The 15,908-nt window shown below is 37.4% G+C and overlaps 3 protein-coding genes across 5 annotated transcripts; 1 reads left to right on the top strand and 2 right to left on the bottom strand.

The window, feature by feature from the left end:
• The first annotated feature begins 4,067 nt into the window (after positions 1-4,067).
• On the top strand, positions 4,068-7,345 carry LOC114759686 (uncharacterized). Its single transcript, XM_028948902.1, has 4 exons — positions 4,068-4,313; positions 4,916-5,047; positions 5,138-5,254; positions 6,623-7,345. Exons 1-4 carry the CDS (start codon positions 4,068-4,070, stop codon positions 6,956-6,958), a joined length of 831 nt encoding a protein of 276 aa, XP_028804735.1. The 3' UTR covers positions 6,959-7,345.
• Positions 7,346-8,104: 759 nt separating this feature from the next.
• On the bottom strand, positions 8,105-11,811 carry LOC114759687 (tetraspanin-10-like). 3 transcript variants are annotated; one of them, XM_028948905.1, is made up of 11 exons: positions 11,669-11,811; positions 11,015-11,127; positions 10,864-10,918; positions 10,523-10,578; positions 9,791-9,838; positions 9,607-9,655; positions 9,439-9,522; positions 9,279-9,346; positions 9,007-9,132; positions 8,836-8,911; positions 8,105-8,446 (listed from the first exon to the last, which is right to left on the bottom strand). In XM_028948905.1, the coding sequence occupies exons 1-11, from the start codon at positions 11,720-11,722 to the stop codon at positions 8,381-8,383; spliced, it is 795 nt and encodes a 264-aa protein (XP_028804738.1). In that variant the 5' UTR covers positions 11,723-11,811; the 3' UTR covers positions 8,105-8,380. The 3 variants fall into 3 exon arrangements, with proteins under 3 accessions (XP_028804738.1, XP_028804736.1, XP_028804737.1); XM_028948903.1 differs by having other exon boundaries at positions 10,864-11,127; XM_028948904.1 differs by lacking the exon at positions 9,791-9,838 and having other exon boundaries at positions 10,864-11,127.
• A 2,912-nt stretch (positions 11,812-14,723) lies between these two features.
• On the bottom strand, positions 14,724-15,608 carry LOC114759691 (uncharacterized). The gene has a single exon (XM_028948908.1). It carries the CDS (start codon positions 15,606-15,608, stop codon positions 14,724-14,726), a length of 885 nt encoding a protein of 294 aa, XP_028804741.1.
• Between the last annotated feature and the right edge of the window lie 300 nt (positions 15,609-15,908).

Genomic DNA, 15,908 nt, shown 5'->3' with positions numbered 1-15,908 from the left:
CTGAGGGGTGGCATATTACATCCAACAATCAAAGAAATTGAAACAAAAAAATCAAACAAATTGAAAAGTCACCAAAAAAATCTTGATATTGAAAAATTACCAAAACATCTTGATTGATCCATAGAGAAAGGCAGAAGCTTGGAAAACGAACTTCAGGCTTGTTAAAGATCGATCTATAGTTTTTTAGAGGGGAGATGGTGAGTGTGACTTTTGTTTTCCCCTCTATCTTCTTCTTTAGTTCTTCCTCAACTCTTGCCTCTCATCCTACCAGCAACAGTAACGACCAGCGACACTAGAGGATGATGTATGTTACCAGCGAGAAGAAGCTAGCGAGAATCGAAGAGGAGAAGCTTCTACGTTGTTTGAAATTGCAATCCTCTTCCTGCTAAGTGACCAAATATAACCCTTCAACCCTAATTTTATAAGAAGAATTAAAACTAGACACTCAAATTTCGGTAGATTCGATTCATTCCAAGTTGCAATACCAAAAAATCATAGTACTATTAACTATTAGAGACATATCCAAAGTAGAAATTTCACATTTAAATTGAGTGACAAGATCGGAATCTAATTATGGTGAGAAATTAATTAGATTTCACAAAACACATCAATTTTTCCAAAGAAAAAACAAAAAGAAATAGCAAACAATGAGAGAAGATCTAAACATGTTCTGGAATAGAGGTCTTAGTCTCCTAGATTCAAGTTTCAAGACAGACTACTGCAAGATGGGGAAACCAAATCGCCTTGAAAGCTACACTCTGGTGAAAGAAGAGCTTTTCTTTTTCTTGATTGTTCATCTTCCCTCCTCACAATGCTTTCGTAAGAGTTAAGGGCAGGTTTGGTGTTTCTCATTTTTGTTTTTATTTTTTTTATGATGTGGCACACTATGTGAAGCAATATCCTATATGGTATACCCACCTCAACATAACTGGGTCAACTAACATTTGACCATTAAGATTTGTTAGGACAGGTCAACATTGTTACTATTTTGGCCACTTCCGGGGTGACATTATTCTAGGAAAAACTTCTTGATACCCATAGCTTCTTCACAAAAATTTTCCGGACAAAAATTTTGTTTAACCCACATATTATTAGGTTAGGTTTAACCATAAATAATATAATTTAAAAAATTTTACCTTACAAGAAAATTGTACAATATTATTATTTTTTGTGGAAGTAACAAAAAATTAACTTATTGTTTTGGATTAAAAGCAGGAATGTTTGACCGTGTCCTGTCCTAGCATCCCGTCCTTGTCCAAGACATTTTGGGACGGGACAAGACAAAACGAAAGCGGAACAAGACAAAATTATTTCGACAAGGAACATGACACGAGACAAGGGTGTCCCATCCTCGATATATTATCTCTTTTTAGTTTTTACAAATTTATTTTATTTATCACTATAGTAGTGTCATGGTATATAATAATATTTATCAATTATTATTTTGATTATTTGTTTATAAGCTGTTCTATACGGGTTACATGACATTCTTTTTAATGAACATTTTAAGTTTGTTTATTTTTATTTCTCAATATCACCCCCAAAAAAAATTCTTTCTTTCCCAATTTTAATTACTGTGAATTTTTCCCAATTTGTATCTATTTTCTTTACATAGTGTTACTATGAGTTCTTATACTTCATATATAATTAGTTTTCAAATTAAAAAAATAAAAAAAAAAGGACATCCCCATCGCATCCTGGTTGTGTCCCGTCCTGATCTATATGAGGGAGTGTTTGGATAGAAATCAAACCATGATTTTATGGTATATGAAGTAAATATGTGAAAAAATTTATCTTGATTTGCAAAAAAGTTCTTTTGAAAAGCACTTCTATAGGAATTCAAACACCCCCTAAATACCACTGGGACGGGACAAAACATAGGATAAAAAACCCATCTCATCCCAAATATCATGATGGGACTAAGATGCAGTCGTCCCTATTCTACCCATCCCAAGAACACCCCTAGGTTAAAGTACAATAACACATATGTAAGTAGATGTGGTAATAAGAGCCAACTCGCAGGGGTTAGGGTTAGGGTTAGATAGTGTGGATTAAAAAAGCCTTATGTAATGGCAGGTTGGCTTTTTAGCCATCCCTAACCAGTCATGATGGGTTGACGGGTTGGCCCACCAACCCTAGAACCTGTCATTTTTTACGGGATTTAACCCATATTATCGGCTCTATATGTAAGTAAGCTAGAACCATTTTCTTTAAAGAGGCAAATAGAATGGAAAATATTTGAATAAAAAGCAAATGATATACGCCATGATTTGTTACCCCTTATATAAAGCACGAGAATGAAAGCTCATGACGATCAAATCTATGCATATCAGACTGTCTCGTTATTTTTTTCAAGATAAAGTGTGGTTTAGATTCTTAGAAGTTGAAAGTAGAATTCGGTAAAAAATAAAAATAAAAAAGTGGACCGGGTACGCCGACCAAAAAAATATTAGGAAAATTGCAATTAGGTCCTATTTAAGAAAATTAAATACAAAATAGGCCCTCAAAATCATGAAATTATTCTGAAGTTCCAAAGGATCTTATTGTAATAAATTTATTTGTTTAATTACCAAATTACTCTTCTTTTTTTTTTTTTTTAAAGTTTGCATTGACAACTGAAAGAGCAGTAGTTGACAACTTAAGATGTAAGGATTGACATATCGCGGCAGGTATTGACGACTCATACATTGCATTTTGTGATGTGCTGAGAAAATATGTTGTCAATACCTGCCGCGATAGTTGTCAATCCCTGCATCTTGAATTGTCAACGACTACTCTTTCAATTGTTAATGCAAACTTAAAAGAAATAATAAGGACAATTTGATAATTAAACAAATAAAATTTTTCGTAAAAAAATTTCTTGAGACTTCAGAATAATTTCATAATTTTAAGGGACTTTTTGTATTTAATTCCCTTAGATGGGACCTAATTGTAATTTTTCCAAAAGGATACAAAGCTTCGCTAGCAAGTTTTGTTAGATTTTTTATTTTATTTTACAGTAGTACAATTTAAATTCATACACACACATAAATATGTCAACATCAGGTTGGAGTCTGTTTTTGAGGCGAATTTGGTTAGATTAATTTAGAGTAAAGTATTAATTCGGCTCTCATAATAACAAAAAAAAAAAAAGGGTTACGTTTTAGTTTCCCAATTAAGGCTTCATAATAGGAATTACAGCATGAAAGAAGACGCTGTGAAGAAGGAGACGAAGAATGTCACATTTTGATGGGAAGGGAAGGAGGAGGAAAATTTACGATGAAGATATTTTGGTCTTTTAATTTTTATGATTATTAAAATTAATAAAATTTCCCAATATGAAACGAAACCCAGAACAGGAGAGAAGCCGGGTTCTTGTTTTTCAAATTACGTTTCTTACTATTACGTTAGACTCTACTACCTGTGATCCAATGAACCAAACGGGCCATGTTCGTCGCCAAATCGCGTTATTCGCCAAATTCATCCCCATATAACTCTTGAAAAAACCTCTTCCCCTTTTAAGGCTTTGACTTCTCTACCGTATTGACATTCAAACGCGTCAATTCATCAATCATCAAAGCTAATCTGATACTGAAGGTCGGATCTTCTCACGTCCATCTTTCTCTGCGTCAACATTTTTCGGTCCATTTATTTCAAAACCCTTTTATGCCGCTCTATGATTATAGAATGATCTGCGATATCCACCTTTTTTTTTTTTTTGGGTGGGAAAATTTGATCTTTTCATTTGTGTTTGCCCCTTTGTACGATCATTTGAATTAAGTTATTCGAATTCCACATTCGGAGTTATTGAATTTGCTGATGATAATTAGGAATATATGGCGAACTTCTGTCCCAAATTGCATTAGAATGATGCATTTTTGTGTCGTATTTCCGTCCCTTGTTGCCTCGATTTGATTTGGTCTCAATTTTGATCAAGAATCTAGTTTTCTTTGAAAAAAAATTCCGAACAGCAATTCAAAATTTTTGTCCGCAGTTTTACCTGTTGATTCGCTTTGCTTTTGATCTTAAAACGTTAGTCCTAATTGTTGTATATTCTGATCATTCTGATTCAGCAATTTTAATCTCAGATGGCGCTACAGGAAAAGTTAGACCGATTTAAAAAGCAGCAGCAAGCGTGTCAATCAACCCTCCTAAGCATTGCATCTACTAGAAAGTCCGCAGCACCTACAGCTGCATCTGCTTCTTCCAATGGAAGAACTCAAGCTCCTGCTAATAAATTTTCAAATGATACTGAGAGGCTTCAACATATTAACAGTATTCGGAAAGCCCCTATAGGAGCTCAGATGAAGCGTGTCATTGGTCTGTTGTTCGAGGTATTTATTTAAACTACCCTTTTTGTATTTTCTTCCTACTTGAATGCCCAAAGATTGATCTTTTACCATGTTAAGTTTGCAACAACTGCTGTCACTTTTTATTAAAGTAATGGCCGGTATGGAAGTTTTTGAAAATGTAAAAGTCGAATCCTATATGTTCTCCATGTTACTGCAAAATCGTATACTTATTGAGTTGGTAGAGGCCGAGAGTTGACAATGAACTCTATGATAATACTTGTTACTGGAAAAGTTACTTCAAATAATATTTAATCATGCTGATGGGTTAGTTATAGTGGAGCATGCCTTAATTAATTGTTGATCACAAAGAAATCTTCTATTGGTTAACTTGTCATGGGGATGCAGAAAAGGGAGGCATGCCAAACTGATGTTTGCTATGATAAATTTACTTAGCATTAACATTCTTTGTGTTATCAAATGCTAGCAATTTTCAAACTGCTTTTTAATAGAACACTGATTTGAAGAGTTACTATGATAATTTCTTGTTATGTATGATTAGGTTTGCCTGTGTCTGCCATATATAAAGTTATAGGTGTCTGTGATGAATTTATAATGGTAATTGATGCGCTCTTGCTTGTTTGCAGACCAGACAGGCTTTTACACCTGAGCAAATAAATGAGGCCTGCTACGTGGACATGAGGGCTAACAAAGATGTTTTTGACAATTTGAAGAAAAACCCCAAAGTTCACTATGATGGGGAACGATTCTCTTACAAGGTAACATCTACAAATTTGGACCTTCATATGCTCAGATGTTCCTTTAGACGATGACAACCCATTCTGTTGTGTCACATATACGGAGTATAGTCAAAGCATGACCTTAAGGAAAAAAGTCAGCTCCTCTACCTGATACGTAAGTTTCCGGAGGGCATTCCTGTTATTGACCTGAAGGATTCTTACCCAACTGTGATGGGCGATTTGCAGGTAAAGGATTTTTCTAGTTTCTTTTTTGTTTGATGAACATTAATCTATCAGTATTGGAGGGATATTGGCTATAGATGTATTTTTAACTCTAATGTTGCTTTGAGATTAAGAAGCAAACAACGTGCTACCATAAAGTTAATTGCTTCTCTGTGGACTATGAGCTTTTGAGACAATTGAGTCCAAATTCAGTGTTCTTTTCGAAGAAGCTTAAATGTTATGTCAGTGCATTAACATTGCACAGTAGTGGGCATTGTGGGATCAGTTTACAACTTTCCTAAAGTCTTGGTTGTTCTTGAAACATTATGAAAATTACCGAGAAAATTAAGACGTTTCTTATGTTTCATTGAAGGATCTATACAAATCCTTGCTGTTTATGGTACTAGCCTGAATGTTTTTTTTTAGCCTCTCTTGCTATTCATATTAGTCGTTGCAACCTGTTGATTTGCTTAAGGCCAGTGATGGAGACTTGGTAGTGTGGGATGCTAAGTCCTACATTGAATATAATGGGATACTCAATGGCATATTTAAGTGGGTTGATTCTCCCATCTTAACAGTTAGTTTTTGGGTTAAGATTCTCCATCCACTTAGGTACACATCTGCTGGTTATGGAAAATCCTTTGGAAGAATGACCAACAAAGAGTTGTATAGGTGGGATTGGGAGGGTTTTGTGAGGTTAGATGTGGATGGATCTTTTCTATCTGTGGCACTATAGCTTGTGTGGAGGAATGATTTCGGGGGTTGAACTTATTAGGACATGGGTTTCAAGCAAATGGAGGTCTGTAGTGATTGTTCAGAAGCGTTATAAATATAATCACTAGAGGCCAAAATAGAACCCACCCTTACCAGGATATCATTAGGATTACTCAATCCCTTATTAACAGGTGGTGGCAGGTGTCTGTTGTTGTGTATAGTGAGGTTAATTAAAGCCCTAACACCTTAGCTAGGCTTATTCATGATATAAACTGGTTGGTTATACTCTTGTAATTCTTTCGGTTGAATGAAGTTTTAGCTTACATTCGAAAATAGAAAAAACTCATGAAGCTTCCCTCTCCTGCTAGTCTCCCTAGTCTTTTTACATGATGCTTATATGTGATTGAATTTAATGCGAGAAAGAATTTAGCTGATGTTTAAGAGAAGCAAGTTTCTTCTATTAGATAACTAGATAAGAGGTACTAATAGAAGTTGAGTGCATTTTCTGTACCTTTTATTAGAATAAGCAAAACTCAATTGAACTATTTTGATAATATTGGCATAAAAATATCCACAATCGAATGAATGACTCGACATTTGGTAAATGATGTTTCATTAAATTTATTCCAATAATTTGTTTTGCACGGACTAACACATTTTATGCTTGTTCTTTTCCAGGCTCTGAAAGCTGCAGGGCAGATTTGGCTGTTGTCCAACTTCGACTCACAGGAAGACATTGCCTACCCTAATGATCCCCGAGTTCTAATTAAAGTGGATGATGACCTAAAACAGCTTTTCCGGGGAGTCGAATTGCCTCACGATATGCTTGACGTAGAGAAGGATCTACAGAAGAACGGGATGAAACCTGCCACCAATACAGCAAAAAGGAGGAGTGCTGCACAAATCCAGGGCATATCTACTAAATCCAAGACTAAGAAGAAGAAGAATGAAATTACCAAGAGGACCAAATTGACCAATTCTCATCTTCCAGAGCTTTTCCAGAATTTATCCTGAAATTGATGAATCTGCAGCAAGAATTCAATGAAGTCCCATACGGATAATCATTTTACTGCGAGTATTTGATCATGACTTGCTGATTGGCAAAGTGCAATTCTGGCCATTCATTACTCAAATATAGAAGAATCTATGTAAGAATGAGGGCCGTAGCTGGAAGACATTTTCAACTGTGAACGGGAGAACAAAATGAAGTTGGCAGATATGGTCATCTAGAAGGGCGAAAATATTCCCTAATGCTGCTAAGTGTTACTAGTCCAAAAGGGGCTGTTGTGATATTATACACCTATGATACAAACAAATTTTAAACACATCAACAATGAGATCTATATCGAATGCTGATATTGCTTTCAACTATCGCTTTGGAATATCGTTCAAGTTTGACGACGTGTTGACATATTCTGTTTTCTGTTATATCGCTAACGAAACCAAGTAGCCATTAGCCACTCAATATTACCCCTCTTCGAAAAAGAAAAAAATTATCACACTAAATAAATGTAATTCAGTGACATTTGCAGTAAAACGAGCATTGATTGCTCATTGCCTTTCTAGGTTAGTTCAACATAGTTTTAGCGGATTTTTACACTTTTGATCGAGCCTTTCTTTCAAGTTCACTTCTATATTTGCTGTTACATTTAAAACCACTAAAGAGTGTGTGTGTGTCTATATTATGGGGTTTTCCTCATTTGTTTATTTATCCTCTGCACTGTTCTTGTTCTCTAGAGACACGGGTTATCCGTAAATCTTATTCACGTATTTAACCTTATAATGTTACCTTCAGTTCCAGGTAGATATTTAATCAGCTCTCTTTTACATGTAATGCCAATTTTTTTAAAACACACTTCAATTTTGAAAGGTCCATAGTTACATGTATTCCAATTAATTTTGTAGCATAAGTGACCAGAAATCACACCTGAGATAATCTTGATTCTCTTCTTCCAAACGGTAAGTATAAAACAAACTTTGGATGGTTAAACTTTGCCATGCACAATAGTTTTGCTCAATTTGAATTTTCTATACGCATCAAACAATATCAATGTTTTGATAATATGACAATTCAAAGCAGGTGTCATGGGTACAGAAAATCACACAATTCTTTTACCAAATGGAATAAAAAAATTTATAAAGTCACCACACAAGTACTTCTTCCAAAGGGAATAAAGTATAAACTAAACTTTGGATGGTTAAACTTTGCCATGCACAGTAAGTTTGTTCGATTTGAATTTTCTATACACATCAAAGAATATCAATGTTTTGATGATATAACAATTCAAGGCAGGTCTCATGGGTACAGAAAATCACACAATTCTTTTAGCAAATGGATTTAAAAGATTTATGAAGTCATTACACGAGTATAAACCAAATGCCGCAGACATTGATCTCCCTTTGGCAATTTGTAGAAGAAGCATACAGATTCTCTCTTCAAGCCTTAGAATGGCTCCTAGCAGCATTTCGTCTTGCACAGCATCCCACAAAGTATATAATAGACTGCCATTGCACATCACATAGTAAATCAAGTTTAAGGCATGCAAGGAAATGCACACTTGATTACTAAATTGGACAATGCTGGGTTGATTGAAGTTTTTTGGTGAAAATATATGAAAGAAACTCTTCAAAAGACCTAATAATTTAGGGTTGAATCGTTAGAAAATCTTACTCATCATATATTTTTCTTTATCAAAAATGTGTATGGGATCTGCTTTTTCCCCATCGCTCGCTTCATATTCTATCTATCTCTTCTATATATAATTTATGCATTTACTTGATTAATGCAGAGATTGCAGATCAAGCTCATGAGCTGGTACAATGTAGAGTAACGAGGAACCATCCTTGGAAATAATTTGATGAATCTCACAAAAGGTGCAGGAATGTCTTACCAACACCACAAATAAAACAACATTGAATATTGCGACAATTCTCCACTCAGTTTTCATGTATTGTGCAACGCCAGCCCTGGAAAAAGAAGGAAAACACAAGAGCAGTTGGTTAACTTGTACATATAAAGAGTTGGAACATCGGCCATGGGATAGGCTACCAGGCATGCTTACTTGCAAGAATCACAATCATAGCATTTGACGGCCCGAGAGTTTTTGTACCGTTTGCAGTCATGGTTAGGGCTAACTGGATGAAAGGTCAAGTCATAGTATGATGCATTCACAGCAGGATATCCACATCTGAGTTAACATGGAAAAATGTCAGTAATCTGCGTTAGTTTTTATTGGCCAGAAGGTGAACTTTAGTCAAAACATAACTGAAACTAATCTGAAGAGATAGTCGTCAACAAAGAAATCTTTGAGAAAGGAAGGCAAACGGAACCTACTCTGAAGGTGGTCTGCAACAGCCAGCCTCGATTGGAGTCAATTTAGCTAATTCATACTGTTTAAGAGTCTGTAAAATGCAAAGGTTGGGAAGAGAACAAATGAGAATTGTTCATGCAGATCATAACAGTTAATTTTAGTAACATGACAAAATCATGGGACCTTGTATTTTTTTGATAGTTTATTGCAGTCTTCAGATTTGACAAGACAACTCCTCAGGCGAGCCCAGTTATGAGAATTGTTCAACTAAAACAAAAAGAACAGATTAATCAAAAGGTTGTTGAATTTTTATTGCGTTAGCATTAGTTCCCTAGGTTTCTACAAACTTACTTGTTTTAGGAACCATGAGCTGTAATCTTCCAGTTGATACTCTTTGTACCTAACAAGACAAGACATTCCTTCTTTTTTATAGTGAAGCAGTAACGGGGATAAATTGAAAATGCCACCAATATGCAGTGAACTACAAAATTGAAGGACAATAATGAAGTATACATATATCAAGTGCTTGCCTTACCTCAAGCCAGCCACATTATGGCCTGATCCATTATTAGTCACAATAAACCTGACACAATGATGAGATTACAAGACACAAACAAGTATCCAAAATCCAAATGAGTAGGTAATAGCAAACATAAATAATGAAACACACATCCAAATTTTATTGTATTTTGCCCTAGTTTTGACAACACTTCATCAGACATGTTTTGCTTTTAAACTCTAGCATATAATTCCTTAATTGAGAATATTATGGTTGACTTTTAATGTGAGGAATAAACTTAAATCACAGTAGCTTTTACCCTGCTCCTTGAAAATTCAATTTTCAGATTAATTGCATATAATTAACTGTGTTAACTCTCCGTGTTATCAGTTGTTTACAACTCTTTGAAATCAGTAACATCAATTGATGTTTCATACATCAAAAAATTGCCACCGAAGTGGTAATGAGAAAATAACTATGAAGAGATCACATGCTCTGCAAAGCTAATAAATAAAGCGCCTATATCAAGACCTCAATGCCTAAATAAATCAATAAAACATTTAAAGCAGCAAAGGAATTAAAAAGAAAAAAAGTAAATCTGTTGAGGCATGTTAATTGCAGAAAAATCATATGGAAATCCAGGCATCCAGCTGTCATACTAAGGTAAATGCACAAGTCACTTGTGAATTCATGGCAGGGGCAACTTTTAAGGCCCAAAGGGCAACACAGACACCAACAAGAATGTCGTCAAAGAATTTGCATACTTACGCCAATACAGTGAAGACCAGAATAGCTATTAAGATGAAGCACAGTGTGATCAGATACTGCAAGTGAAATGTCAAGGATGATACCAGAATCGAGAATATAAAATCAAATTCTTTAAGGTTTTGGTAAGTGGCAGTGGATTTATACCCTACAGGTCAAATGTCTGTGTATAATACATTCAAAGAGAAATCAAGGAAAAATAGAATATGGGTGTAAAGAGGGAAAGTTACCAGAGAGCCCGTACACAATTACACTCTCATATGCCACTCTCTTACAGAAGCATGGTTCAAGATTCAATTTAGAAATGTATGAAACCATCATACATATTCATCTGATAAGGATACAACCCATAACAGCATCGAGCTGTTTTTTAAGGCACCAAAGAAACCAATTACAGATCTATAAAAGTTAAAAGCTTGGATTAGAGGACAATCCACAAGAAGAAATATTCCAACCAAAGAAGACAGCAAAGTTGATAAGAAATGCGAGGCTGACATTATGAAGATGAATGCTCCAAGGCCTATCACTAGCAGAGTGAGAGACTTCCTACAGCCATCATGATGATTGCTCATCCATATTCCAAATATTATTACTGCGACAGCCAAAAGCTGCACAAAGAGAATATTAAGCATCAACCAATAAATAAATAAAGAACAAGTACTACTTATGTCCTAATTCACTGATAGATCAATTCTATTTGCTGTAAAACTCATGATGTAGGGTCTGATATCATCATTTTTCATCAACAATTCTTTTCTAACTTACCATCAACCAACTAAACTAGCTAGAACAGAAGTAAACAAAACATCTAAAAACCATAGCTTTGAACATGTTCAGCTGTATATGAATGCAAATAAGCGCGAACAATTATATATAAGACCCCTGAAAATCATTTGACCGAATAAGCTGCGTCGAGAGGTGGAGAAAGGGAAAAAAAATTAAAACTAGAGAAAATGGAGCAAGTCCAAACGAACTATCCAGCAGACGAAGCGAAACCCATTTAGAGACGATTAAAAAAACAATTAAGAAAGGGGTCACGCATAAAAATGGGCATGCTTCCAAAATGCAGCTCAGAATCGCCATTAAAGTATAAGAATCAACAAAGATACACGCACGAAGACGCAATGAAGAAAGGAATCAGAATCATACCATGGTGAAAAAGTTGATCCATCTGATGACAAAGTTACTAGTTCCGACTCCCATTTTCCCCTTTCCTCCTCGGCAGCACGAAACGAGGGGAAAAAGATTGAGATGTCTGAAATTTGGAGTTCGAATGTTTACTAGAAGATTTTCCTTCCGTTCCTCTGTCGTTAGAAAAAGGAAAAGAAATTGAAAAAGGAGGAACAGTTTCTTGTAGCGTTACAGGCGCTCGAAGTAGCACTTGCACTTCAGGTATCTTTGGATTGGCGTCAGACAAAACTGACTTCTACTTTAACTAACTTTTTTTTTTGAATGGGAAAATTTATTCAAAGGAAACAAGTAAATACAAAAAGTCAAAACACGATTACAGGTCAACCCGACTTAAAACAAAGCAAGTAAATTGTGATTGTCTTTTGCACAAATAGTGTAATCAGTCATAGCCAAAACTTCATGCACCACACGTGCTGGATGCGCTGTTTCCTAGCAAAAGAGATGGCGATTACGCACATTCCAGAGCTTCCAGCAGAGCAGGCCAAAATTAATGCACCAGCGTGTGTTCGAGGTGTGAGTTCCCAAGTTACGAGTCAGCCAATCCTTGAAAGGATACCAGAAGAATTCATGTTGCTGATCGTTAAGAATGAGAAGGTTCCAACAATCTCTGGTGAATTTGCACTCCCTCAGCACATGGTTGATGTCTTCCACGCCATTCTTACAAATTTCACAGCTGTCACTTGTAGTCATATGGCGTTTCAGGCTAACTGCGTTGGTTAGGAGTTTATCATTCAATGTCAACCATAAGAAAGTGCGAACTCTCTGCGCCCCTGGCCATTTCCAAGCATAATTCCATATTCTACTTTCATCATTCCATTCCCCCTCCATAATTGAGTGATATGCCGTGCTAAGACTAAAGTCCCTTTTGGCAGTAAGGCTCCAACTTTGCCTTGCAGGTTCGCTCGTAAGTGTTGGCGGCTTAATCTGTGCTATTAAGCCCAAAAGATCATGTGGTAAATGATCCTCAAACTTAGCCCAGTCCCATAAACCTTCAGCTGTAACAAATCTGCTTATGGGTAGTTGGAGTTCATCTTCACTTAGTGGCTTGTAAGACAAATTAGCGAGAGGACCAAGTTCCCCTACCCAATGATCCGACCAAAATTTGACTTGATGGCCATCTCCTGGGCTCCAGATGAGTCTTAGTTTCAACTCCTCCCAAATAGAGCCTAGATGTCTCCAAAGGTAGGAAGCATTCTGTTGTTTTGTAGAAGGTGTTTGCCCCTCTTTCCATCCATACTTTGCTCTTAGGACCTGAACCAAAAAAGCATTTGGTTGTTTCACAATACCATGAGCTACCTTCAGAAGGAAAGCTGTATTTTGGCCTCTCAAATCCTTGATTCCACAGCCCCCTCTATCCTTTGGTTGGCTGATACTATCCCAGCTCATCAAATGTACACTTTTCTAGCTCTCAGTGGAGCCCCAGATGAAATTCCTTATAATTGAATGGATTTTGTTGCAAGTTGAAGTGGGCACATAAGTTGTTTGCATTGCATACAACGGTATGGTGGAGAGCACAGAATTTGCGAGAGTGATGCGTCCAGCAAGGGAGAGAGAATGTGTTTTCCATCCTTGTAATTTCCTCTGAATTCGTTCGACTAAGTAGTGGTAGGTATCTTTCGTGACTCTTTGATGGATCAAAGGAACTCCAAGATACTTGCCCAGATTATCAGTTTGTTGGAATCCTAATTTTTCACAGATAGCCCGTGCCTCATGTCTCATCACGTTTTTTGAGAAGTAAATCTTTGACTTACTATCGTTTACTCTTTGGCCCGAGGAGCTATAGAAGTCCAGTAGAATTTTCTGGATCTGGGAGACTTGGTGGGGAGTTACATCACCAAACAGGATAAGATCATCTGCGAAAAACAAATGGGATAGAGGGGGTCCCTTCCTGCCCAGCTTAATAGGGTGCCATGCTTTGTCTATCACCGCATATTGGATAGTTTGAGACAAACGTTCTATGCATAGGACGAAGAGATATGGAGATAAGGGATCCCCTTGTCTGATTCCTCTTTGTGGCTTAAAAGGTTCAGAAGGTCTTCCATTCCATAAAACTTGCATGGTGGAGGAGGTAATGCATTCCATAATGATTCTCACAATGTTGTTAGGGAACCTAGCATCATTGAGTGTATCACAAATGAAGTCCCACTTCAACCGGTCAAAGGCTTTCTCGAGGTCAACTTTAATTGCCATCCAACCTGTCCTTCCTGTTTTCTTATGCATTGAGTGTATAGCCTCCTGCGCTACAATGATGTTATCTGTGATACTTCTTCCTTTAATGAAGCTGGATTGATTGGGCAGGATTAGTTCTGGCATGATCCGCTGCATCCGTTTGGAAATAATTTTAGTGAGGATCTTATAGAGTGTTGTACAGAGACTGATGGGCCTAAAATCCTTCATTGACTAGGGAGTCTCCACTTTGGGGATTAGAGCTATCAGTGTTCGGTTGAAAGCTTCGTCTAAACCTCCCCCTTCGAAAACATGTTTGATCTCCGTGAAAATAGAGTCACCCAGAGCATCCCATTGAGATTGAAAAAATAAAGCATGAAGACCATCAATACCAGGGGATTTCAGAGGGGCCATGTCAAAAAGAGCTTGTCTAGTCTCCTCTTTAGTAACAGGGGAGTCAAGCAAAGCTTGTTGGAAATCAGATAAAACGGGGAACGCACCTGCTGTGGTGTAAGGTAACGAAGGGCAGTTGTCAACCTTGTAGAGATTTTTGAAGTAGTCTGAGGCCAAGGAGCTTAACTTTGTCTGGTCAGCTTCCCACAATCCCTCTTCATCTTTGAGCATTGATATTCTATTTTGCCTTCGTCGCATAATGGCATTAGTGTGATAGTACTTGGTGTTGCGATCACCATCATTAATCCACTGGCTTCTTGATTTTTGCAACCACAAGAGCTCCTCCCTGAGGCAGATTTCCTCATATTTTGCTATTAGCTCGTGCTCTTGATCAAGGTAATAGGCTGACGATGGCATTTCCTCCAGTAGTTTTTGGACTCTACATAGCCGGGCCCTAAGTTGCTTTAGTTTGTCCTATTTCTCCAAAGACCTGGGTATTCCATTGCTGGGCTTCAAGAGAGAATGATTCGATGCATTCAGTGAGCCGCCTTCCTGTATCCCAGTGTTTTCTGACCAGGGTTGAGAACTCTGGGTGCAGGAGCCAGGAAGCCAAAAAACGAAAAGGACGTTGAGCTTGTGGCTTGCTGGCTGTTGATTTAATGAGAAGAGGTCGATGATCGCTTTGAACTTTTGGTAAGTGCATGACTTGAGTGGAGGGATTCTTCTCTAGCCATTTCTCGTTGCTTAGCACCCTGTCCAAACGAACCAAAAGTCCCCCACACTGCCATGTAAATTTTGGGCCGACATAACCCAAATCCAGTAAGCCTACCTCATCAATAAAGCTCTTGAAATATTTACAGCCCTGCTGTAATCTTCTTGCACCTCCTTTACGCTCCCTTGCTTCTACTGTCGCGTTGAAATCACCAGCAATGAGCCAGGCCCCACTAGGCCTGATTTGGAGGTTTAGGAGATCTTTCCACAGTTTCTCACGAGCAGTTGGATTGGGACTCCCATAAATTGCCGTGAATAAGAAGACTTGATCAGTCAGTAATTCTCTTACTTCACAATGGATAAATTGACGGTGATTAGTTATGACATTTACCTTTATTTTGTCTGACCAAATCATCCAGATGCCCCCAGCGAAACCCCTGGCTTCAATACGGTGAGAGAAGGGGTATCCCATTTTTTTTATAATCTTGTCAGCTGTCATGCCCGAAATGCGAGGTTCTACCAGGACTACTAGATCAGGACGGTACCCCCATAGGAGGGATTTCAATACTCTTCTGAATTTCAAAGATGCTGCCCCGTGGCAGTTCCACACAAATATTGAGCTATCCATGAATCACCATGTTAATGATCCATTTCAGATCTTTCAGAAGTCGTATCATCATCTAAGCCCGAGCCATAGGCCTCCAGAAACACCGCGTCATCATCTAGTGTAATGGAGGAACCAAGTGCTGCAGCTAGAGCCTTTGTGAGTTCATTCGAAATGGTACCAGTGTCGTCTCTTTTTTTGGGGTTCAGGTTTTTTATTTTAACATTGGGCTGAAGCTTGAATCCACTTTTTGTTGGGCTTCCATCTAGTGGTTTGGGTAACAGGTTTTCTTTTCCAGGCAGGGCTGTGGATGTGGTGGGTTCG

The sequence above is a fragment of the Neltuma alba genome, unplaced genomic scaffold (genome assembly GCF_004799145.2).
Source record: "Neltuma alba isolate B1F8T4 unplaced genomic scaffold, ASM479914v2 tig00010879_pilon, whole genome shotgun sequence".
Classification (NCBI taxonomy): domain Eukaryota; kingdom Viridiplantae; phylum Streptophyta; class Magnoliopsida; order Fabales; family Fabaceae; genus Neltuma; species Neltuma alba.
Note: the sequence above shows the minus strand (reverse complement) of the source record. Positions and strands in the feature narration are given on the sequence as shown.